The sequence below is a fragment of the Cygnus olor genome, chromosome 5, assembly GCF_009769625.2.
Source record: "Cygnus olor isolate bCygOlo1 chromosome 5, bCygOlo1.pri.v2, whole genome shotgun sequence".
Classification (NCBI taxonomy): domain Eukaryota; kingdom Metazoa; phylum Chordata; class Aves; order Anseriformes; family Anatidae; genus Cygnus; species Cygnus olor.
Genome location: NC_049173.1, coordinates 32,825,047 through 32,847,514, shown reverse-complemented (window position 1 = coordinate 32,847,514; position 22,468 = coordinate 32,825,047). Strand labels below are relative to the sequence as shown.

Here is a 22,468-nt window from a genome sequence, read left to right as displayed (position 1 = left end):
CGGCCCGCCCAGCGCCGGCCGCCCCATGGGCGCCGGGGCGGGGGTTTAAAGGCACGGCGGCGGCGGTGGCCCCGGTCCCGGTCCCGGTGGCGGCCCGGCAGGTGCGGGGCGGCTCCGGGTGGGGGGGGGGGTGCTGTGCCCGGTGGTGGGGGTCCCGGGGGGCTGTGGTTAGGGAGGGGGTGCTCGGTGCCTCCGGTGAGGGGAGCCTGCCCGCCCGGAGAGCTGGCGGTGGGGTCCGCGGGGGGTTGTTATATCTGGTGGCAGCGCTGGGTGTAAAAGGCGTTATCGGTGGTGTTAAGGAGGGAGCGCGGGGTGGCCGGGTATGTGATGAGGTATCCTGTGTGGGTGCTGGTGGGTGCCTCTGCCGGCAGCTGGGGGTGAGCTGGGGGGTCCCCTTCGGGGGGGCTCAGCTCTGATCCCCGAGGGATCCGTCTCCCCACGGCATGCAGCTGAGTGCCAGCTTTTTGCTCTGACAGGGGTTTTATTTCTGGACGTGTAACGCCTGGCAGGCTGCACAGGAGCAGCCCCCAGCTCTTAGCATGCTGAACTCCCCAGGCTGTGGGGTCCATACAGTAGGTAGCAGATAGAAAAAGTAAGGGGGGACTTGGGGTTGGGGGCCTGCCGGCCTCGTTTGCCCCTTCTAACCCGTGTCCTTGCTCTGGGCTGGTGGGGCTGGAGGAAGGGAGGCGGTCAGGGCCCTGCGGTCAAAGCCACCATGCTCCTTCCTGCACATTACAGGTGTGATGGACTCACACAGCCCTGCTCGTGCCGTGTCTTTGCTGTGCTTAAGCACCAACCCCCATTTTATAGGTGTGGGATGTACCTGGCTGCAGCCTGTTGCAGAAGGGCCCACACCTTTGCTCGGTCCTGCAGACCCTCCCTGAGCCGTGCTGCAGCTCTGCTGGGCTCAGCTGTGGCCGGTCACCCTGCGCTGAGCCCGCCTGGCCCACGGCACGCCTGTGGTCAGTGCCCCCAAGCCACCCCACGGCAAGCCTCACGGTGCAAAGGTCAGCAGCTGCACGGCTCCGTGCTGGAGCGCGGCTCCTTTGAGGGAGCGCAGGGCGGGCAAGGAGGGCGTTTTGCAGCCTCCCGAGTGCAAACAGAGCTCTGCCAAGCTGCCCCTCCTTCCTCCTGTCCGGTTACCTCCGCACAATGGGCGCAGTGTCTGCCTGCGGCTTCCACCGCGAGGATTACGGCTGTATGGGCAGGCACTTTATCCTTTCTGATCTCTCCCCCCTTCCCCTGAGGGTTTGTTTTCCGGCAGGCTGAGTTCGTGAAGGGCATGAGGTACTGCTGGCAAACGGTCTGGTGCTAAAGAAAACTTTTTAGTCAGAATTGTGTGGGTTAGACCCAACTTCCTATTTGCATGTCGTGTTACTACCTGTGAGCCGCTCTGAAACTCACGGTGGTGGAGCTGCTAGCAAGCATGTCGAAGTGGGGTGGGATAGCACCTGAAGCCCGTGATGGAGGCCTGCAGAACTGCCTGCTCACGGTAGGCATATGCACTGCTGATGGCTCTAGGGGCATATCCAGTGCCGACTGCCGGAGCTGCTGCCCTTCAAGGAGAAGTGCTGGCCCTGCCAGACAGCAATCTGAGAGCTGGCTGCTGAGGAGGCTGCCAGAGACACCTTGTCCACAGCCAGAGGTGAAGCCTGATGCACAAAGTCCTTGGGCTACTCCGAACAGCATCGCTAGATAGTGCGGCTCTTTCCCCTAATGAGGAGCTTTTTGGCAGACGCTTCCTCTTCCCTCCCTGTCCTGTGGCTCCCTCCCATCCGCTGGCTGTCCTGTCTGCCTTTCTGCTAGTCTCCCTCCCGCAGTGAGCAAGTTTGGAGGGCAGTTTGAGTAGCATCACGGTGCCTTTTTATGGTCAATAAGCTGCAAGGGAGCACTGTAGGAGGGGCAGCTTCTCAAAGCTGCTGGGAGCCCATGAGATTGGGCAAGACTTCAACTGCCTTGACTTACGGTGCCCGTTGCAGGGGTAGGAGGTGAAAGGCTGGGTGAAGGGGCTGGTTTCTTTCCTGCCTGTGCCTGAAAAGATCTCTGAGCCACTCCTTTCCTAGCACTTACTGGTCAGGGTGACAAAGGCTGGTGCTTACTGGAAGCCCCACAGCTGTAAGTGAGGCCAAATGGTTTCTCTCATCTGATGAGGGATGCAGGCTCAGCAGTAATGGCAGGAAAAGAAGCACACCAGAAAAGCACGCGCTCTGCCAGCCCATCAGCAGGTGCCGTGCTGAAGTCCAGCTTGCCTGGCTGCCAGCATCTCGCTCTTGGCTCAGGTCTGCAAAGACTGCACCGTGTGTGGGCAGGCTGACCCCAGGCAGAGCTCTGCCGTGGGTCTGAGGCAGCTCGTCCTACGGAAACCTTGCTCAAACCATGCCTAATGCAGGCCTCGCAGCGTGCTGGGCTAGGGGAAGAGCTCAGCAGCGTGAGGCCTGGGGCATGGATCTTTCCCTCTGAGGCTTGCAGGAGCCGTCCTGGTGTGGGACGAGGTGGCCTTTCTGGCCCAGCCTCCACCTGGGTGTCCCTTCCTGCCCTGCTCAGCCCCATGCTGTGGTGTGTCCGCCTGTTTTCTTTGCTTCTGGGTGAGCTCAGCCAAGCCTTCGGGATGGCTGGGGTTAAATTGTGACTAGCTCCAAATAACCTGTGGGCAGATGCGTGCACAGAGAGTATTTTAGTCCCTGACACATGAGCCCTGCCTAGAATGGAAGGCCCAATGCACTCGTGGTGTCTCACTGGAGGCCAGCACCTTTCAGGAGAGCCTGAATTCTCTGCCATGATGAGGAGATGAGGGCAGGGAACCACACCAGGCTCCAAGCGTGGCATTGCTGGGGGTGGCTGCTCGCATCCCTGACCTTTTACAGCCCCCTTGGGGCCCGGAGAGGCAGCAGCTAGGAGGGGATGTTGGCCGTTGTAGTCCTCGAGTTCCTGAAGTGCTGCTGACAGGTCTATTGCTTGAAGCAGTAGTCTGTGGGGAAGGGAAACCCAGGTCAAACAAGTTAAAGTATGTGTGTGGGGAGAGGGGGTTGAATGGGCCTTTTGACTTGGGGGCATTTTCTTGCTGTTCTGTCATGGTGCCACTGCCCTCCCCAGCTTAGCCGAGGCTGCAAGAGAGACTCTGTGGCTTCCCAGGAGGAGCAGCATGTCTGGCAATGTGTGCAGAGCCCTGCTGTGAGATCCTGACCGCCTCCTGCCTTTTCCAGCAAGTTGTTTAGGGCCCTGGCCTGCTGCTCGGATAACTCCCCTCTCTGATTCATTTAGCAACGTGCAGCGTCTCCCGTAACATCCCAAATCTGCCTGTGCTACAGGCTGAGAGCGGGAGGCGATATCTTTTAATAACCATGTGATGCAGTTGGAAAAAACTTCTGGACACGCAGTTCTCTGGCGGCCCGGGTTAATGGACACGCTTCAAGGGAGAGATTCGGCCGGCTCCCCGGGCGCCGAGGGAGGCGGTGCTGCTGCGTTAGGGTGAGCAGGGCAGCTGCTGGTGGCCTGCAGCACATGCGGCCTGTGCCCTGGAGGTCAGGCTCTCGCCACGTCCCTGCAGGGAGTTGGTTTTTGCTGGCAGGGCTGGGGAGGATCCCGTTGGGCAGTGCTGCCTTGTGTGGCAGACACGTGCCCGGCTCTCCCCGCTCGGTGCCACCCCTGCTGAAGGTGCCTTTGGTATCCAGCTCTCAGCTGCTGAAACTCCGCAGCCGTGCTCCCGGCAGCTTCTGCTTCCTAGTCCAGGTGGGTGCCAGAGGCTTGACTCTTACCTGCTGAACTGACCCCTGTAAATGCAGGGCTCTGGGAATACCTGAGGGAGGGTTGTGACTGCAAGGGGACCTGGGCCCTGCTGTTTCTGCATCCTGGCTCATATCCCGTTCCCTCTATCCCAGAAGTATCTGTGTTCCAGGTGCTCCCCTTCCAGATGCTTTTGGTCTGAGGTGGGAGCTGACAGGTCAGAGCGGGGATGATGGAGAAGATGTCTCGTTACTGACGTGTGCAGCAGGGCTCCCTCCTGTGTCCTTTGTCACTGGCTGCCACCTCGTAGCCAGACACCGTGGGAGACTTGCAGAGCAGAAGTAGCATCAGGCTTTGCTGCTGCAGGAGGGCTTTGCTGGGCAGTGGTGCTGTATTTCTTCACTGGAGTTGCTGGGTTTTACTGCTCAGGGGGAAGCCGTTGTGCTGTTGTTATTACCAGCCCTTGTTGGGACTGATGTTGCCTACCTGGTTTCGTGTTGTGCTGTGCCAGGCCGACCTGGGGTTTGTTATGGATAGAGAAGAGCAGTATGTGCTGTGGTGGGGGGCTCACAGCACACTCACTGCTCTGTTCAGGGTTGTAAAGCAGGTGGAACAGGCCAGAAAGATGTTTTGGCACGTTTTACACATGGTTTGAAGATGCTTATCCATCCAAGCAGGCGGGTATGGGGCGCGTGTGCCCAGCCCCATGGGAGCCGGAGGGAAGAGGCGCGCTGGGTGAGATCCCAGCATGGGAGGAGTGGTGTGTGCAGGCTTCTTGGCTCCCGGCAATGCAAGTGGCTTGGTGGGTTTTGCCTGCTCTCTCTCTCTGTCCTCCTCTCTGCCTTTATCTTGTCTCTCTCCTGGCTGTGCATCTATCTGGACAGACTCTTGACCCACCCCTGGGACTGCCCAGGGTATGTTGCAGGGGCTCGGGTTACTGGACGTGATAGTTAATCCCCTCACTACCTTACAAGCTCAACACTTGCTGCTGCTGTCATCTGGGAGGGGGCCAGGGAACTTGTCTTCCTCACCCAGCTCCTTCTCAAGAGTTGGTGTGAGCACTTGCGTGTGTTGTAGTGGAGCATCCCCAGAAGTGCTGGCAAAGCCACAGCCACCATGCTCAGTGTGTGGGGACATGCTGCAGGATGGGGCACTGATCTGCAGCACTCAGATATTCTCCCATGGGCTGGTTGGGTAGCCTCAGGTGACGCTGAGCTCTGCTTTGTAGTGAGCTGGAGGAAAAGGACAGGATCAAGGTGCTGGGTGGTGCTGCTGATGATTTATAACGCTCTTGGCTGTGCTGGGGCCTGGCCCCCAGCTCTCTTATCCAGTAGCTCTTCCTGTGACTTTGTCTTTCAGGTTTCAGGTGATAGCAAGCTGCAAAACCCTCAAGTACAGCTGGGATGTGCTCTCTGCCCCTCAAGTTGAGAATCCCCAGTTAGAGGGTGGTCCTCAGCCACCGCCAGGCCCTGCCAGCTTCTCCAGCCGTTCCCAGGTACCCCTGCAACATTGGCAGCTTCCAAAGGTTGGTTATCTGTCTCTCTGAGTAGACAAGTTATGTGTGCTCTCTTCCCTTCTGTCTTAGTGCTTCTGTATCCCAATTGGTAAACCGGGGATAATCGCATGGCACTGCAGGCTTCCTCCTTGCTGGATGTGTGGTGTTTGGGACCAGTGGGGAGGCTCTGGAGACAACACTGGTGCTTGTAAGCCCTTGTGGGCCAGCTCTTTGGGGGAAATACCAGATTCCTGTGTGAATCCTTTGAGTAAAGCGTGGTCCCATCTCTGTGGCTGTTTCAGTTGAACTTCCCTTGAATGTGTGCATCTGGATCCTTCTCACCCAACCCTAGTGGTGGTCTATTGCTTGTTTCTAGTCTAGTGGGCAGCCAGTGATGGACTGGGGCTGAGGAGCAAGGTCTCTGGGCCAAGGGAAATGGGAAGACCCTCTTCTGAAGGCTGAGAGCTTGTGCTAGTGTTGTTCTGCTCCAGCAGCTTCTTTTCCCTCTGTCCCTTACACCAAGGGTTTCTGTGGGGCCACTGTTCTCAGCGGCTGCCTCTCCTCCACCCCTCATTAGTGCAGGGCTTGGCATGCCAGCGGGAGGGGGCCTCAGCATGTCTGCGCCTTGATCGGATTTGTCAAGGCTCCTTCCCTTTTCTTCCTGTTCATTGAGGGCTGAAACAAAGCAAACAGAAGAGAGGAATTCCAAAGAATAGGAGCGAGGGAAGAGAGGGACGCGGGAGTGACAGGCTGCCCCGGCACCCCCCTTGGTGTGGCGGGGCAGAGCTGGAGGCAGAGCATTTTGGGAGACGAAACCCTCCCCATTCCCAGCCATGCCACCAGCTCATGGTAGTGTGGGGCAGCCCAGAGTGCCTCTGACCCCTCAGCCTGGCTAGTTTTTCCTTCTGAGGCTGTCCCTGCTGCGTGCCGCAGCGCCAGCAGCGAGGAGCGGGGCTCGGGCCTGCTGCCTCCTCTTGGCATAGGCACGTGGGCCTCAGCAGAGCTCGAGGGAAACGTTATGTGAACTGCTTTGTTTGTCGTGCGCTGTGATAAAAGGTTTCCCTCTTTACCTGTGCCAGGAAGGTTTCTCCTGCCAGGGAGCCCCTAATGAGCCCAGCACAGAGCTGAACGTGCTGTGTGGGTGCCAGGGCAGCGAGGCACCAGCCTCTCCCAGCCTGGAGCCAGATAAGCGCTGAAACAAGGCACTTCTGTGTGGCCGGGTCTGGGAAGAGGAGACACAAATGTGGCTTGGAGCTCATGTGGCTTCCCAGGAGGGAAACAAACTTGTGAGGCTGCCTCAGGTAAAGCTTCATCCTGTCTCACAGCCCCTTGCTCCCTCCTCTGCTATCCCCAGGACACAGTGCAGGTGCCTCTGCAGCCTGCCCTCAGCCCCGCTACGGGCTGCCTCAGGGGAGACGGCAGGATGTGAAGCAGTCCTGCCTGCACTTGAGGTGAAATACGTCCCTACCACTGACCCCCCTGCCTTGCATTTAAGCCACAAGGAATCTTAAGCCACAGCCTCTGTTCCCTTTCCTTCTTCCTCCTTGTTCTACCCTTTCTGCCAATCTCTGCACTCTGTGGTTTAATTAGAGAGCAAAGTAAAGTGCTTAGACTCCAAAATGTACAGATTAGGGGGTTACTAATCCTTTTCCTCAATGGGTGCTCGCATCCTGTCCGGTCAGTTATCAACCTTCTTTCCCTGAAGTAGAAACTTGGCCACACTTGAGACCTCTCCCTCTCCTCTCGCTTGTGGCACAAGATTAAGAAGGGAGACGGAGCAGGCGGAGGGAAGTGAGTTGTGGGCTTCTGCACTTCTCAAGGTGGACTTGTAGTCAGCACTGGCTGTCATCATTTCTTGTGCCCTGGCTGTCTTGGGTGTTCCAGGAGCAGTAAAGCGAGGGGTTGTGATTTTCCTGCTTGCTGTTTGTACTCCAAAGCAGTTCCGCCAGGCTGTTTCACGGTTGGCAGCAGAAAGCTTCCCTTAACATTTTTTTTGGAGTGCTATTTTCCTATTCTGACAGGAAAAAAAACAACACTTTCTGGCAGAGGAAGCAACTGCTTCCCGGCATGTGTGTGTTTATATGCTGGATGATTTGGTCTGGGTCTTGTGCTTTCCCTGTGTGTGTACACCTCTCCCCGTGTTCCCAGTTGTCAGTCCTGTCCTCTTATTCCCTGCATACACCCGAGTGAGCCGTGTTGCAGCACTGTGATCCCTGTGCTGCTGAAAGCTCAGGGCTCCCTGCTGGGAGCAGGAGGCTGGTATCTGGCAGGGCTGCATGAGGTTAGTGGTTTCCTCGTCTGTGGAGGATGAGGACATCTTTATTGGACAGATGCTGTCAGTGTGAAGGGGAAGGCTGAGCGCTTCCTGCTCCACATGGAGGCACTGGCAGGGAGGACAGGGGTACGGCTTGGGAGGATAAGACTTCCTGAGGGTAGGAGGGGAATTCAACCCTGATGGTCACCGGGTGGGCTGTGCTCTCATCTGTCCCACTCCTGGTGTGGTTTGGGTGTTGCAGAGGTTCCAGCGGTTTGCAGAAGACGTGAGCTTTTATCCTGTTGCTTGGTTGAGTCAAGGCATGTTGTTTCCTCCTTGCCTTTGTCCTCTGCTGTTGAGGTTCAGGATTTGGCTTGGCAGTGTGAGGAACACCAGGGATGGAAAGATAGCGAGCAGCAGGATGAGGTGAGGAAGAGTGCTGGGAAGGCTCAACATGGAGTTTGGCTATTGGGAGCATTTTTTTCTCCCCTTGGCTCTGGGAACCACCTTCCCATCCTATTGTTCCTATCCATTGCTTCCTCAGTTTCCAGTTTGCAAAATGCCCCGTGTGCTTTTTTGCAGGTAAGTTAGCAGTCTCTTAGCCTGACCAACAGCTCTACCTCCAGTGTCAGAGCCTATTTGCAATGCGTAAGCATCTCTGTGGCTCAAGTATCACTTCAGGGCTATAAAGTGCCCAGGGCACTCTGACTGGATGGTACTATTGCTGCTTGGATTTTTTAACAGCCTCCCTCAGGGCAGGGCAGAGTCTGCCCTGAGCCATCCTGATTTGCTATTTATAGTGCAGTTGTTCCATTCTTCTGTGGACGAGCTCTGCTTTCAGCCCTGTTTGGACGCTGAGGGCATCAATGCCAGGAATAGCTCTGGGCAAGGAAGATGCGAGTGGCTGCTTGAACGCAGCTCCCAGTTTGGGCCAGTCTCTAGTGGAAGAGGCCAGGCTGCGGCTGTGCTTCTCTGTCCCTCCTCCAGGCAAGTGCTTGCTGGCCTCTGGAGGGCTGGAACCGAGCTCTGAACAGAGCCTGTGGTGCAGGAAACATCAGCACTGACCTCAGTGCTGCTGCTTAGGCAGAGCTGCTCCATCCCTTTGGCTTGTGATGCTCGCCGCTTGTCTGGAGAACAGAACCGAGGCAGACAATTAATTGCTTGATTTAGTGCCCAAAATGAAAAGCTGGAGGAAAAAAAAAAAAAGAACACAACCCAGTTTGAGGTACCTTTTTATCTTTTCTTTTAAATGTAACACAGCTCAATTTCAGGCAAAACAGTGCAAAATGAGACTTTTTGCTTGGAAAACAAAGCATTTTGTTCTTGTCCAAAACTTGTCGTGAAGCAGCAAATAGCTCTGAGCTGTCTGGAAACTGCAGTTTTCAATCAATAACTACTCAGCCGAAAACACTTACCCAGCTCTGCGGGTGACGAGGCACTGTAGGCACCTGGGGTCCTGTCTCAGAGCCCTGCCCCTGGCATCTTCTCGGAGCTGGCGGGAAGGACGATATCGTGCCTGTCGTGGGCTTTTCCAAGCAGAGTGCTGGTTCTGGGTGGCTGGGGTCACTTTGTCTCCTTTTTGCTGTAATTAACCTGGTGTTTTGCATGAGATGGCGCAGACTCCGCAAGCATCTGTAGGGGCTAAGTCTGGTCAGATGTTGTTCGTGCTTTCCCTTGTCCCGCTGGGGAGCAGCTCTTGGTGCAGGTTGTTCAAGAGTGTTTCGAGGAGGAGGGAGATTTTGTGGAGGGAATCTCCTGCCAACCTCTACCTTGATGAACAGGGAGAAGGCTGCACACACTTGGGCACTGCTAGCTGGAAACTTGAGGCATTGCTGTTTCACACAGTGACATTCCCATCCCTTTGCTGTTTGGGACATGATGACTGGTGTGTGCTCCAGCTGTGCTGATGGCAGAGCTGGATCTGGAAGGGGGCTTGCTGCGGACAGACTTGGATAGAAGCAGGAGCTGCTGACTGCTGACCCTGCTGTTACCTCTCAGCTCTGACCACAGGAACTGCGTCTGCCGCAAGCCCACAGCAGCAGAAGTGTCAGGAAATGGCCGGGGTGAGCAGGTTGCAGTGCTCAGAGCACGTCCCGAGACTAGGACACGGTGAACCTCATGGATTCAGAGCTGGCCATTAGCTGCAGCACAGTCGTCAGCAAAAATGCAGATACTAGAAACCTAATCCCAAGAGAGGGAAGGAAGTTGGAGACCAGCCCAAATGCTGCTCCTCTTCTGTTTCAAAAGGCAGGCAGGGTCCTTCTGTCCCTTATAGTGCTCCTGCATGGAATCCAGGCTTGGCCCCTCCTGTGGCTAGCACGTGGAGATGTGATACAGGCCACTCTGTCCTGCTGATTCCCCTGCGAGGGGGAATTTGTCCTGTGAGGGACAAAAGCAGCACGTGCAGAGGAGTGCAGCCCAGCACCCTGCTGCCCCGGTGTCCCCACAAGCGTGGTTGAAGGCTACTTGCGCTTAGCTAGAGCGGGCTGCATCTAGCAGGGCCTCGTGATCGGCGTCTCTGCCAAGAGGAGTTGCTCCCTGATGCGTTCCTGGGCTTTCAGATGCTGAGAGGTAAGCAGTGAGGCATGTGCCCGTGTCAGACCCAGTCTGGACTTGCTATTTTCCGCGTGCTCTGGGAGAGGAAAGGAAACAGTCTGGTGATGGAGGTCCCTGCTCTGACCGAGCTGGGAGCTTCAACTAACACCCTTCAGTGACTGTCAGCTTCTGTTCCCTGCGGGGTATGCTTTTCTCAGGAGAGCGTAGCTTTTTCTGTGTGACCTTTGTGGAATAAAAAGCTGAACTTGTGCAGCTGCAGAATTGTGCAATGGTAATCTTCCGGGCCTGGGAAGAACTTGATGCACAGGAGTGAGCCACAACTGAGACACAGCTGACTGCTGACCCAGGGAAACGTTTGTCTTAGTTGCAATTTTCTCTGCAGCTCAGTGGTGGTGGAGGGATGACGACACTTTCTTGTTTTACAGCCCATGCTCTGGTGTCTCACTCCGTGGCTTGATCCCATTTCTAGAATGTGGTGGCTGCTTTGCCACAGGTTCTCTTTTCCAGTGAGAATGGAGGTGAAATTCTCACTTAAGTTTTGCTTATCATAAGACTGGGGGAAGGAGGGGTGGAGGGGTAATCCGGAGCATGGGTTTTTAATCCTGCTCTCCTAGCCAAATTCCTTTCCGCCTCTGTAAATTCCTGCAGCTGCTCTGCTCTGAACTGCTTGTGTGGTATCCACCGGCTGGTGCAGTCCTCTTCGGGCAGAGTCATTTTGGTGACAGGGAAGGGAGATGACCCCTAGCTGTATGTCACTGTGTCAGATGTGTGCTGCTGCACGTGGTTTACAGGTGACCTGCTGAACGAGGGATTGGCCTGTCCCCTTCCATCTACTCAGAAAAGCAAAAGATTGTCCCGTTGCCTCTCTTTGAAGTGTGGTGGGTCTTCTCCGCTCCTTGCAGGGGCCAGCCTGGCCACCTCTTCACTTGTAGTGCCTGGGGGGGAACGGGATGGCAGAGCAAGCCTTGGGCTACCCTGTGACCTGTGCCAGCTCTCCCTAAACATTAACTGCTGACCGGGCAGCCGCCCAGCCAGGCAGAGCGAAGGCCGGCGGGGCTGAGACAAAATGAGGGGCTCCTGTGGGAGCACGGGGGGATAGCTGGCAGGTTGCCTGCTGCTAGGGCCTTGAAGGTCGATATGAGCACACCCAGCATTCCTTCTTGGTGGCGGTGAGTGGGGTCTCTCTGCCTTTTGTCCCGTGATGCCCTGGCTCTGGGCTGTCCCCGGGCCTGTCTCTGCCTCCTGAGGTGGGAGGCCCGGCCCAGTGTTTGTGCAGCTGCTCACCCCGCTGGCCTGACGCTCCCCGTTACCCGGCTATTGCCCTGGAGTCACTGCAGACGGGGGAGTCCAGGTGGGAGGAGAGAGCCGTGTGTCTGCTGGCAGCCTCTTCCAGCCTTGGGGACACGGAGCCTCTCGTCCCGTGTGCCACAGTCCCCATCCCTGCTGAAGCAGAAGCTGCCCTGCTCCTGGGGAGAGCGTGGTTAGGAGAAGCATGGGGGAGGGAGGGAGGACAACCCGCTGCGGACAGCACTTCTGCCCCGCATCCTTGTGCAGGGGTTGGAAATAGAGAGCGGCGGTATTGGGAAACCTCTCATCTTACCGCTGGCAACGCTCGTCTGGCGCGAGCAAGGAGACTGAGGAGGGAGGGCAGGGGGCTGAGCGCGTGGGCTGGAGGGAGCGGTAGGGCTGGACGGGGAAAGCGAGAGTGCTGCGGGGAGGCCAGCGCACGTCCCATGCTGCGAGCAATGCCCCCCTGCACGGTGCCACGGCCACCGGTCTATGGGAGCCGCATCCAGCCTTGCTCTCCCCTTGCTGCGCGTTTAATGTTGCCTGGGGGAGGAGAGGCTGTGTAATTGCCTTCCTGCTTGCCACCTCCTCCCCACAGCCGTACGCGTGCTACGTGGTGGAAAGCACACGGGGCAGGGACAGGACGGGTCCCCCTGACATAGGGGGAGCAAAGGGAGGGCTCCTGCTCTTGGCCCCCCTGGCCCAGGAGCGGGGCAGCCCGGGGGTTTCCTCCTGCTGTGGGGCTGGGCAGGGCAGAAAGGTGCTATTAAGGTGCGACTGCCTGTTCCGACAGGGGCTCTGCAAGGACAAGCAAGAGCCGCCCAAGCGGGAGGTAAACGCATCTCCTGGGGCAGTGATTTCTGCGCTGCCTGGGTGGAGACCCTGCCTGCCCCAGCCCTGCAGCTCGGGGGCTGCGTTTGCCGGTGCTGCTCCGTCTTTGCGAGGCAGGCCCGTGCTTGCTGCCGCAGCTCGCCCTTTGCTGGCGGGGTGGGGGGCAATTTGCGTTTCATCTCCATCGCTATGCAGGCTGCTGTATCCTGATCCCTCTGTGCTGGCGGTGGTGGCTGCTTCCCACTGCGCCCTGCCTGCTCCGGGCATCCTCGTGGGTTCCTGGCAGGGCAGGCGGAGGGCAGGGGCTCCTTCCTTTGCTCTGTCCCCTGGCTTTCCCCAGCCCGGGGGCCAGGCGCGGGGGAGCTGCAGGTAGAGGCAATCTCTGCATAGTTAGCATTCCCAGCCCCGGCCTCCCGCTCCTCCTGCTGCCATCCCTTCGGTGGGACGCTGCGCTCCTTGGGGAGCCCCGCTTTCCCAGCCTGGAGGGGCTGGAGCAAACCTGCCCTGCTCCTGGCTGCGGGTGGGCAGCTCTTCCTTCCTTTGCACACCTACAGCAGTGTTTGCACCCTGTCCTCTCATCGTTCAGGCCGCAGGCAGTGTCTCCCCTCTCTCAGTAGCTAGGAGAGGTGCAGGGCAGCCCGCACCCCATCCTTGCCACGCTTACATCTCCTTCCCAGGCTGGCCACACGCCCCGTCTCAGCAGGGCCTACCCGGTCTCCCCTTGGCTGGCAGTCCTCCACCCCCCCAGTATCCTACATGTGGACAAAGCCTCCTGCACCTGCCCTGGGAGAGCAGGAGGCAGGTGCTGGACGGGGGTAATTAATCCTAACGCTGCCCTTATCGCAGCAAAGGAGGGGTACGTGAGGCCCCAGAGCTGGGAGTTGAGGGCAGATTCGTCCTGACTTACTTTGGGCAACTCCATGCCCCTGGCGCTGGGGGCTCTTGAGTAGCAAGCAAATTTAATCTCGTTTTGTTTGTTCTTTCTTCCTCCGAAAGGGGGGCCAGCGCAGGGCGTGCGGGGGGGAGCTCGGGTTTGAGAGCGGGGAGGAGGGGGGGGGGAAGTGTCAGATCTGAAAGGGAGGAGTAAAGGGAGGATTGGGAAAGGCAGACCCAGGAGGGAGCCGCAGCAGCGGGCTGCAAGCTGGCTCAGGAGGCGCTGGGAGGAGGAGAAGGGGAAGGCAGGTAAGGAAATCACTGCCTGGGGGACAAGCGAGAGGCCAGGTGAGGAGGGCTGGGGGTGCTACGGAGGGGATGGAGTCCTTGGGTGCCTGCCCGGGGTCTCTGCCAGTGGTCGTGCTGCTGCCCCTGGTCCCCTTCTGTCCCCCAAAGCTGCCGTCCCGGCAGCATGCTCACGTGCAGGGGGTGCCGCTCCCCATGGGGGGGGCCCATGGTGCTGCAGATAAGTGGGGCGGGGAGGCCAAAGGGGCTAGCAGGAGCAGCTGGGGTGTTGCTGTGTGCCCCCAGCTTGTCCCTCCTTTGTTGGCACTCAAGTCCCATTCCTATCTGTTGGCTTCTCAGCCCTCGTCCCCTTGCCCAGGGGCTGCCTAGGCCGGCCCGGGTTGGGTGGCGGTGCCCTCTCAGCCCTGCCTTGGCCTCAGGCCCCAGCGGCCCCTCAGACATCTGCACATCAATGGGCTCTGGCCGGGGGTACGCCAGGGGGAGCCGACCCTAATCCGTGTCCCATTCATCGGGAGGCAGCGCGGGCTTTTGTGGCGCCACCAGATGCGGGGCCGAGGGCAGGGGCTGGGGCTCCTGCCGGGGCAGGCAGGGGTGCGGAGCGACGCTGGCCCACCGGGAGAGTGGGGTGGTTTCTTGCTTCGTGGGGCCCTTGTCTGCGCTGTGCTCCTGGCTCTTGGGGTCGGGCAGGGCTTTCTGAGGCCGTCTTTCTGCCCCCGTGTTTGGCTTGGTTCTCCTCAGGAGGTGGCGGACAGAATGGGTCTCCACCGCTTGCTTCCCACATAAAAAAGACAATTTTGGCATGGAGGACGTGGAGTCCTGTGTGGCCAGGGCACAGGTGTCTCCAGCTGTGTGCGTGGGGACAGTGGTGCTTCCCCCAGCCCAGTCAGCAGGCTGGGATGTGGGGACAAAGCGGGCAGCACGGTGCCATCCTGAGGCCAGCAGGGCACGGGGCAGGCAGGGCGCTGGGGGTCCCGTGGGCATCGCTGCCTGCTGTGTGGGTTGGGCAGCAGATCCCAGGGGGAATCCCTCCTCTTTTGCTGCTCCTGGCTGCATTTGAGCTTTCCCCTTCCCAAAAGTGGAGTTTTTTTGTGGGCTGGCTCACACCCGCACTGCTGCGGCCTCCTCCCCACGCAGCCCCCAGTTTCTAGTCGCTCCTGCAGGGCTGGTGGCTGCCCTGGTGGTGTGGTGAGGGTGCTGTGCCCACGTCCCCGCTGTTCCCCCGGCTCCAGCAGCCCCTGGGCCACGTGTCCCTTTAAGCCAGCACTCTGGGAAATGAGTTTCACCGAACTGCTCGGGATCTTTCCAAAAACTTAGCCAGGGCAGGCAGCTGTGCTCGGCATGGTGAGCATAGGGGGAGGCGTTTGACCCACCAGGGACTTGGGGAAGGGACAAGGGACGCTGCCGGAGTTCCCCTACACCTGCTGGCAGGAGGGTTGGGAAGGGAGCCAGCGTCCCGAGCTCGGTCTCCTTGCTTATCTCCTCACGGGCCGCGCTCTTCGGGCAGCACGGCTCGCCCAGCCCAGCCACGTCCTTGAGGCCGGTGTCTCAAGAGCAGTCCCAGCCCCTTCAGCCTCTGGAGGTGGTGGGGGAGGGCTCTGCTCTCTCTCTCTCAAGGGCAGGCAGCATTAACCAGCTCAGGCCAGCCACCCAGCGCAGCGGGGTGGGGGCAGCGAGGCAGGACGGCATCTCCTCCCCTGGGAGCTCTCATGCTCTCCCCTCTGCCCGTGGGATGGCAAGGAGTGAAATCACTCCTCCCTTGCTTGCAGTTCCCCCCTCTGAGGGCCATGAGGCCACAGCAGGGTGGTGGGGCAGGTCTGGGGGTGTCCAGGTTCCCCAGCATGGGGAGGAGGGTGCCGGCTGTGGGAGGGTGTCACCAGAGAGCTGAGGGGCGTCCGTCCAGTCACAGCTCCTGGAGTCAGCCCAGGGCAGGGGATGTCCCACAGGGGGACACTGAGGCACCCACATGAGGGCTGCAGGGCCGTCAGTGACTCCGCTCTCCGCTTCCCTGCCCCTCGCAGGCTCTAGGATGCTGGGGCCAGCCAGGCTGGGCCTGCCCACCTGATCCTCAGCGCCCCGCTCCCGCCGGCCCACCATGTTGCGCTCCTGGCGTGTGAAGCTGAAGCTGCTGCTCGCCACGGTGATCCTGGCCATCCTCCTCTCCTGGCTCTACCTCTTCATGGGCAGCCTCGAATGTGAGTGGGCCCTCCACCTTCTTGGCTCAAGGGAAGCACGGGGCGGGCAGGGGAGGCCAAGGCCTTGGGAGGGTTGCTCTATGACCGTGCAAGTAGCTGTGGGTGCACCTGGCCTCTAGGTTCCCAGGGACATCCCTGGGGTCTGGGGGAGCAGAGCTGTGATGTTGTCTGGACACATGGTGTGTCCTAGGACCTCTCTGTTCAGGTTGGGACTTGGTCCCCCCATTCTTCCCATGTCCCTCCTTGGCTTAGCACCGCCTCATCAACTTCTTGCCATGTCCAACACACGTCCCACTCGCCGTGTCCCCGCAGATGGCCGCTTTCTTCTGCTGTCGCCATGCCTGGGCGAGCAGCCGAGCCGTGACGTGGAGCGGGAGGCGCTGGCCTTGCAGGTGCGCCGGGTGGAGGAGGAGAACCAGCAGCTCCGCCGGCAGCTCGGACAGGCGCAGGCGGATGGCAGCGACGGCAGCCCACCGTGGGGCGCCTCTGCCGAGGATGGGTCCCTCCCTGGGGGCAAGAGGAGCAACCGCACGGCCTGTCCCAAGCAGCGGATGGTGCACAAGTGTGAGGTGGGTGGCCACACCGACACGGTGCCACGGCACACAGGGAATGTCCGACAGGAGGCCAGCACCCTGGCTGAGCTTGGGAGGATCTGCAAGTCCTGCAGAGGGGAGGGTCCAGTCTGAAAAGTGCAATGTTTGTCTCTGGGCAGCTCCTGCACGTTGCGATTGTGTGTGCCGGACACAACGCCAGCCGGGATGTGGTCACCCTGGTGAAATCCATCCTCTTCCACAGGTAACGGGGGTGTGCTGGGCCAGAGGCCTGCTGGTTTGGGGTTTGCAGATGAGCAGTTCTGGAGGAGAGTCCTCCCTCTGCCTCCTGTGTCACTGATGAGGCTTAAAGGGACAGAAGGGTGTTTGTTTCCCCCCAGGGGTGGCTTTTCTCCATGGGCCCTGGTTTCTGTCCCTTGGCAGGGGTGGGAGAGATGGGGACTATGTCTGCTTCCTCCTGCTGTGGTGCTGAGTGCCGCTGCATTGCCCTTGGCAGGAAAAACCCCCTCCACTTCCACTTCATCACGGACTCGGTGGCCCACCAGATCCTCCAGACGCTCTTCCAGTCCTGGATGGTGCCCTCTGTCCATGTCAGCTTCTACAACGCCGACGACTTGAAGGCAGGCACTTGATCCCCTCTACACTCTCCCCCCTTTCTTTCCCAGCCAGGCACTTGGAGGGTCCCAGGGGAACAGCGGGGTGGCTGGGAGGGGGGTAGTTAACTCTTTTTCTACTGGTCCCACAACCCTGCTGGGTGCTCAGTGGCTCTGTCCCTCTGCTGGCCTCCTCTGCATGGGAACACAGCCATTCTGCCCAGGCAAGGAAGGGCATGGCCGTGCCCAGCCCTGAGGCTGTGTCACCTTGCAGCCAGAGGTGTCGTGGATCCCCAACAAGCACTACTCCGGCATCTATGGGTTGATGAAGCTGACGCTTACCAAGGCACTACCCTCCAACCTCTCCAAGGTCATCGTCTTGGACACCGATATCACCTTCGCCACCGACATTGCTGAACTCTGGGCTGTCTTTGGGAAGTTCTCTGGTGAGGACAGGGTACCCTTGGGACCCGGTGGAGCTCTGGCCCACGGCCCATCAGGGTGGTGGTCCTCATCTGCCACAGCACCAGTGCAGTGGGTTTGCTTGGGCCCTCCAAACTTGCAGCCGGGCAGGCCACATGTGTCCCTCTTTTTCCTCAGACAAGCAGGTGATCGGGCTGGTGGAGAACCAAAGCGACTGGTATTTGGGCAACCTCTGGAAAAACCACAAACCATGGCCAGCCCTAGGACGTGGCTTCAACACGGGTGAGCATGGACTGCCGGGCTTGGCCCTGCACCCTGACAGAGCATCCAGCTGGGGCAGCATGTGGTGTGGGGAGGCTGGGGAAGGCTGAGGTGAGGCAGGAGAGTCTGTGTGGGCACGTGGGGCTGCTACAGTGTGCTGGAGGTTGTGTGGGTGGATGCACAGAAGCAGCATGCCCCAAGATCTGGAGGCACGCAGACTGCTGTACTCCCTCGGTGACCCAGTGCCCTCTGTCCTGGCACCCAGGGGTGATCCTGCTCTTGCTGGACCGCCTGCGTCGCCTCGGCTGGGAGCAGATGTGGCGGCTGACGGCAGAGCGGGAGCTCATGAGCATGCTCTCCACCTCGCTGGCCGATCAGGTAACGGTTCCTCCTCCGGGATGTTTGGCTCTGCTGCGTTCCTGTAGCACTGCTGGCATGTGGGGACTGTGCTGGCTCCTTCGTCCTCCTGTGAACTCACCTTTCTCTCTTCTAGGACATCTTTAATGCGGTGATCAAGCAGGATCCAGCCCTGGTGTACCGGCTCCCATGCTTCTGGAATGTGCAGCTGTCTGATCACACCCGCTCAGAGCAGTGCTACACCGAGGTCTCGGATCTCAAGGTGGGTAGGTTTTGCTGCCTTTGAGATGGGGGCAGAATCCCACATTCCCCTGTTAGGGGCACTGTGCTCTTCCTACTAGGAGATACGGTGCAGGGCCTGAAGGACAGAGTATGGGAGCTGGAGCTCGGGGGGAGTCAGCATGGTATCTGGAGTCTTGGGGAACTTTGGGTGCTGCTGCCTTCTCCACGGGGTGACGTGCCGCTGCCCCCAGGTAATCCACTGGAACTCTCCCAAGAAGTTGCGGGTGAAGAACAAGCACGTGGAGTTCTTCCGCAACCTCTACCTGACCTTCCTGGAGTATGATGGGAACCTGCTGCGCAGGGAACTCTTTGGCTGTGCCAGCCTCCCCAGCCCGCCCAGCAGCCAGGTGAGGCTGTGGTGACTCTGCCCCTGACCCGGAGTGCGGGGCAGGCAGAGACCCCGAGCAGCTGCCCCTGCACGCCCTGGGTCTCCTGCTCTACCTCACCTTTGCGGTGTTGCAGCTGCAGCAGGCCCTGGAAGAGTTGGACGAGGACGATCCCTGCTACGATTTCCGCCGGCAGCACCTCACGCAGCACCGCATCCACCTGTTCTTCCTGCAGTACGAGTTCCTGGCCCTCCCCAACCCCACCGATGTCACCCTTGTGGCCCAGCTCTCCATGGACAGGTACCTGCCAGTGGGGTTGGTGGGTGGTTGGGTTCCCCCCTGCGCTGCCTCTGGGGTGACTCCGCAACTCTAAAGCTACCTGAGATCTCTAACATGGGCTCCTCACCCTCACGCTGGAGCACTGCAGCAAGGAGCAGCACCCTGTGTTGGGGAACAGTAAATTCCTTCCACTTTCCCCCGAAGCAGGTTCGGCTGGCACACGGCTTGCTGACAGGCACCCTCTTCTGGGTCTGGCCGAACTCCCACAGGAGCTCCTGCTCATGCAGCGCCCTGTGCTTTGCAGGCTGCAGATGTTGGAGGCCATCTGCAAACACTGGGCAGGCCCCATCAGCCTGGCGCTGTACATGTCGGATGCGGAGGCCCAGCAGTTCCTGCGCTACGCCCAGGCCTCGGAGGTGCTGAGCGCCCGCCGCAACGTCGCCTACCACATCGTCTACAAGGAGGGGCAGTTCTACCCCATCAACCTCCTGCGCAACGTGGCCTTGGCCAACACGCAGACGCCATACGTCTTCCTGACTGATATTGACTTCCTGCCGATGTATGGCCTCTACGATTACCTCAGGTACGGGGCTCGGGCAGCAGTTCTTCACTTGCAGAAATGGTTGGGTTTGTGTTCAACCATGTGATCCTGCTCTTGCTCTTGTCAGACAAGGGTGGATGCGGAAGGAGCAGTGGCTGTGAGGGGTGCCTCATTCCTCATGCTCCTGTACGGCAGCACTGCAGGGTGCCTAAACCCATTAATACCCTTCTGGAGCAGTGGAGGGGCTGAGGAAGGGGGCTGTGTCATGGCCGGGCAGGCCTCACACCCTTTCTACCACCACAGGAACTCCATCCAGCAGCTGGAGCTGCCCCACAGGAAGGCAGCTCTCATTGTGCCGGCGTTTGAGACCCTGCACTACCGCCTGACCTTCCCCAAATCCAAAGCAGAACTGCTCTCCATGCTGGACATGGGCTCCCTCTACACCTTCAGGTAAGGACTGGAGCTGCCCCACCATCCAAAGGGCTGTCACACCCAGCAGAAGCCAGTTTTGTACCCGTGTGCCTTGGGGCTGTGGCGCAGCCAGGTCAGAGGATCTCTCGTTTCAGGGAGCTGCCACTTTTCCTGGTGTCTCACTTCCATCTCTCCTCACAGGTACCACGTGTGGCCAAAAGGCCATGCCCCGACGGACTACGCCAAGTGGCGGACAGCCACCGTGCCGTACCGTGTGGCGTGGCAGCCAGACTTCGAGCCTTACGTTGTAGTGAGGCGAGACTGCCCCAAGTATGACCAGCGCTTCGTGGGCTTCGGCTGGAACAAGGTGTCCCACATCATGGAGCTGGATGCGCAGGTGGGTGAGGGGCGGAGGTGCTGGTGGGCAGTGAGGTGTCGGCACCAGTGCCAACGGTGACGCTTGCCGCTGTGCCCCCAGGAGTACGAGCTGCTGGTCCTGCCCAACGCCTTCATGATCCACATGCCCCACGCCCCCAGCTTCGACATCTCCAAGTTCCGCCTGAGCGCAGGGTACCGGGGCTGCCTGCAGACGCTGCGGGAGGAGTTCCACCAGGACTTGTCGCGGCGATACGGGGCGGCCGCACTCAAATACCTCACTGCCGAGAGGAGCCTGTGACGCCCGGGGACAGCGGGTGCAGCCAGCAGGAGAAGGGGGGCGCAGGGCCTCCCTCCTGCCCCAGCCCACCTCATAGCCCTGCCCAGGGATCCGAGCCGGTAGCAATGGGATGCCCATAGATAAGGGAGGATGCCATCTATGAGAACAGGCGGTGCCTGCGGGTCAAGCCGCTGCAGCGTGGCCAAGGGTTTGTCCAGAGCAGCAGCCTTCGTGTGTTATGGGGAGCCGCCACCATGCCAGGGACTGCAGGGACTGGTCCCTCCATCCCTTGTTTTAGCGGATGTGGAGTGACAGCCTTCATGGGTCACCTCAGGCTGGGGCCTGGCTCAAGAGGCCTGGGAGCTGCGCCTTTCCCTGCTCTGCCTCTGCTCTGCAGTCCCAGTTCCCAACCCTCTGCACTCCCCCTGGAGCTTCGGTGAGTGGGAGAAAGGGATGGAGGCCATCCTTCTGCATCCTTTGTTGAGCAAGCTCAGAGGCAGCCACCTGATGCCTTGGGAGGTGGGGGCCAGAGATCAGCAGGAGCTTTAAGTGAAAACAGGCTGAGCTGTGGTACAAATCCTGCAGCCCCTGCAGCTGTCAGGGTGGGTGGAATAGCATCGCAGTGGGCCAGCACTCGTGTGGAGGAATTCCTGGCAGGGACCACCCCGCGCCTCCCCGCTCTCGGCAGCGCCGAGGCTGCCAGCGACAATCAGGGATGTGGCTGACACTGGAGGAGACCGTAGCTGAGCGCTGTGGCTGGATCCCCGCGCTGGGAGCAGCTTGGCTAGGCACTGCTCCACGGCTATCACACACTGGAGCACAGAGGATGCATTGCTTTCCTCACGCTGTTTAAATTATTCAATACTTTTCTCCTAAGAATTAAATGATTAGGGTGTCGTGGGTGTTTTTTAATCCTTTCTTCCTTCTGGATGATTTTGCTAGTGGCACTGAAGGATCTCCAGGCCAGCTGCTGCTGCAGCCTCTGCTGTTCTCTTCTTAGCGTTAGTCTGGTCTGCAGGAGCCAGATTGTGCAGGTGTGAAGACTTCCGTCCGTGGTGGGAACGGCCAGGAGGAGCCATACAAATCGCATTGTCTGGAAAGGGCACAAGCGCCTCTTGCTTATTCTCTCTTTTTAATTTAATTTTTAAATTAAAGCTTTTTTATTCTTTTTCATATCCTTGTTAGAAGTGCATGGTTATTAATTTTTTTCTGCTGCGAGCCTGCAAGTGTGCCGTGGAGGGAAGGCAGTGGGAGCAGAGCACCGTAGTGGTAGCTGGAGCTTGGGCTGGGGTAAAGCACTGCTGGCCAGCGCTCTGCCTGCCGCGTTTGAAGCCGATTCCCTTTCTGGCTGGCACAGCAGGAGGGCTGGGGAGCAGGGATGACAACAGGCAGAAGAAATGCCAGTGTCGCCAAGCATCGGATGAGCCAGCCCCTGCCAGCTTCGACATGGGCTGGCTATGGGCATTGCTGCGGGCCGGCAGCCTGGGTGGTGGGGTGGCCCCCTTTTGGGGCAGTCTGTGACTTCATGGCATAGCTGTGCACCCCGTTTCATCACATCCTAGTAGCAGAGATGTGTTTTCTTGTTCTGGCGGTGCTACAGCTTGTCCCTGAGAGCTGTGGCTGCTGCGTTGTGGTCTGCAGGACCTCCCTGCCCTGCGCCCACCTTGGCAGCGCAGCTGAGGCCACGACGCAGGCAGGGCAGCTCCCTGGCTGCGCGCCTCCGGCTTTACGGGGCTATTGGGAACAAAACCTGGCTCCAAGCAGCCAGCCTTGAATCTGCAGGGGGAGAGGAAGGTGGGGGCATGCCAGAAGCAAGTTGCTGAGGCTTTATTTGGGAAAGGGATAGAAAGATGCTGCTAATTGCGGTGAAGCAAGGCGCAGCTCCAGCCCGCTGGTTAGCTGGCAGCTTCTGTTTAATACAGCCCAAGCTCGCTGTTGTCGCCGAACTTGGCAACCGCACACGTTCAGGTCACATCTAGAGAGCTGTTCACCTATCCCTGTTCAGCCTGTTCCTTGCTAAAGCCCTGCTAAAGACATGGGAGGGAGCAGCGGGGTGTTTCCATGAGGGCTCGATGGCTGTGGCAGTGCCGGCTCTGTGTCTAGCTCAGCTGTGGGCCCCGCAAGAAGGCACAGCTCTGCCTGTAGCCACCGTGCTGAGGTAACGTCCTGGCCCAGCAAGCCCTTAGCCCAAAACACACACACACAAGAGTTTTGAGTTCCTAGAGCAAATGGAGCAAGGCTTTGGTCAAAATGTGCCCTCTGCTGGAGGACA

General features: G+C 59.3%; 1 protein-coding gene across 4 annotated transcripts; it reads left to right on the top strand.

Moving 5' to 3' along the window:
* Positions 1-6: 6 nt before the first annotated feature.
* LARGE2 (LARGE xylosyl- and glucuronyltransferase 2) lies at positions 7-21,369 on the top strand. 4 transcript variants are annotated; one of them, XM_040560132.1, is made up of 16 exons: positions 7-101; positions 5,083-5,248; positions 15,344-15,517; positions 15,830-16,086; positions 16,230-16,312; positions 16,565-16,688; positions 16,936-17,107; positions 17,262-17,366; positions 17,611-17,723; positions 17,839-17,964; positions 18,176-18,331; positions 18,447-18,610; positions 18,894-19,172; positions 19,434-19,580; positions 19,743-19,938; positions 20,020-21,369. In XM_040560132.1, the coding sequence occupies exons 3-16, from the start codon at positions 15,418-15,420 to the stop codon at positions 20,215-20,217; spliced, it is 2,220 nt and encodes a 739-aa protein (XP_040416066.1). In that variant the 5' UTR covers positions 7-101; positions 5,083-5,248; positions 15,344-15,417; the 3' UTR covers positions 20,218-21,369. The 4 variants fall into 4 exon arrangements, with proteins under 4 accessions (XP_040416066.1, XP_040416064.1, XP_040416067.1 ...); XM_040560133.1 differs by having other exon boundaries at positions 36-101; positions 5,090-5,248; XM_040560130.1 differs by lacking the exon at positions 5,083-5,248 and having other exon boundaries at positions 34-101.
* Positions 21,370-22,468: the final 1,099 nt, after the last annotated feature.

Bases quoted from the DNA above. Each gene is read 5' to 3' on its own strand.
- LARGE2 (XM_040560132.1), top strand. From the start codon at position 15,418: ATGTTGCGCTCCTGGCGTGTGAAGCTGAAGCTGCTGCTCGCCACGGTG. The intron at 16,313-16,564 runs GTAACGGGGGTG...TGCCCTTGGCAG, and splicing joins AAATCCATCCTCTTCCACAG to GAAAAACCCCCTCCACTTCC. The intron at 19,173-19,433 runs GTACGGGGCTCG...CTACCACCACAG, and splicing joins GGCCTCTACGATTACCTCAG to GAACTCCATCCAGCAGCTGG.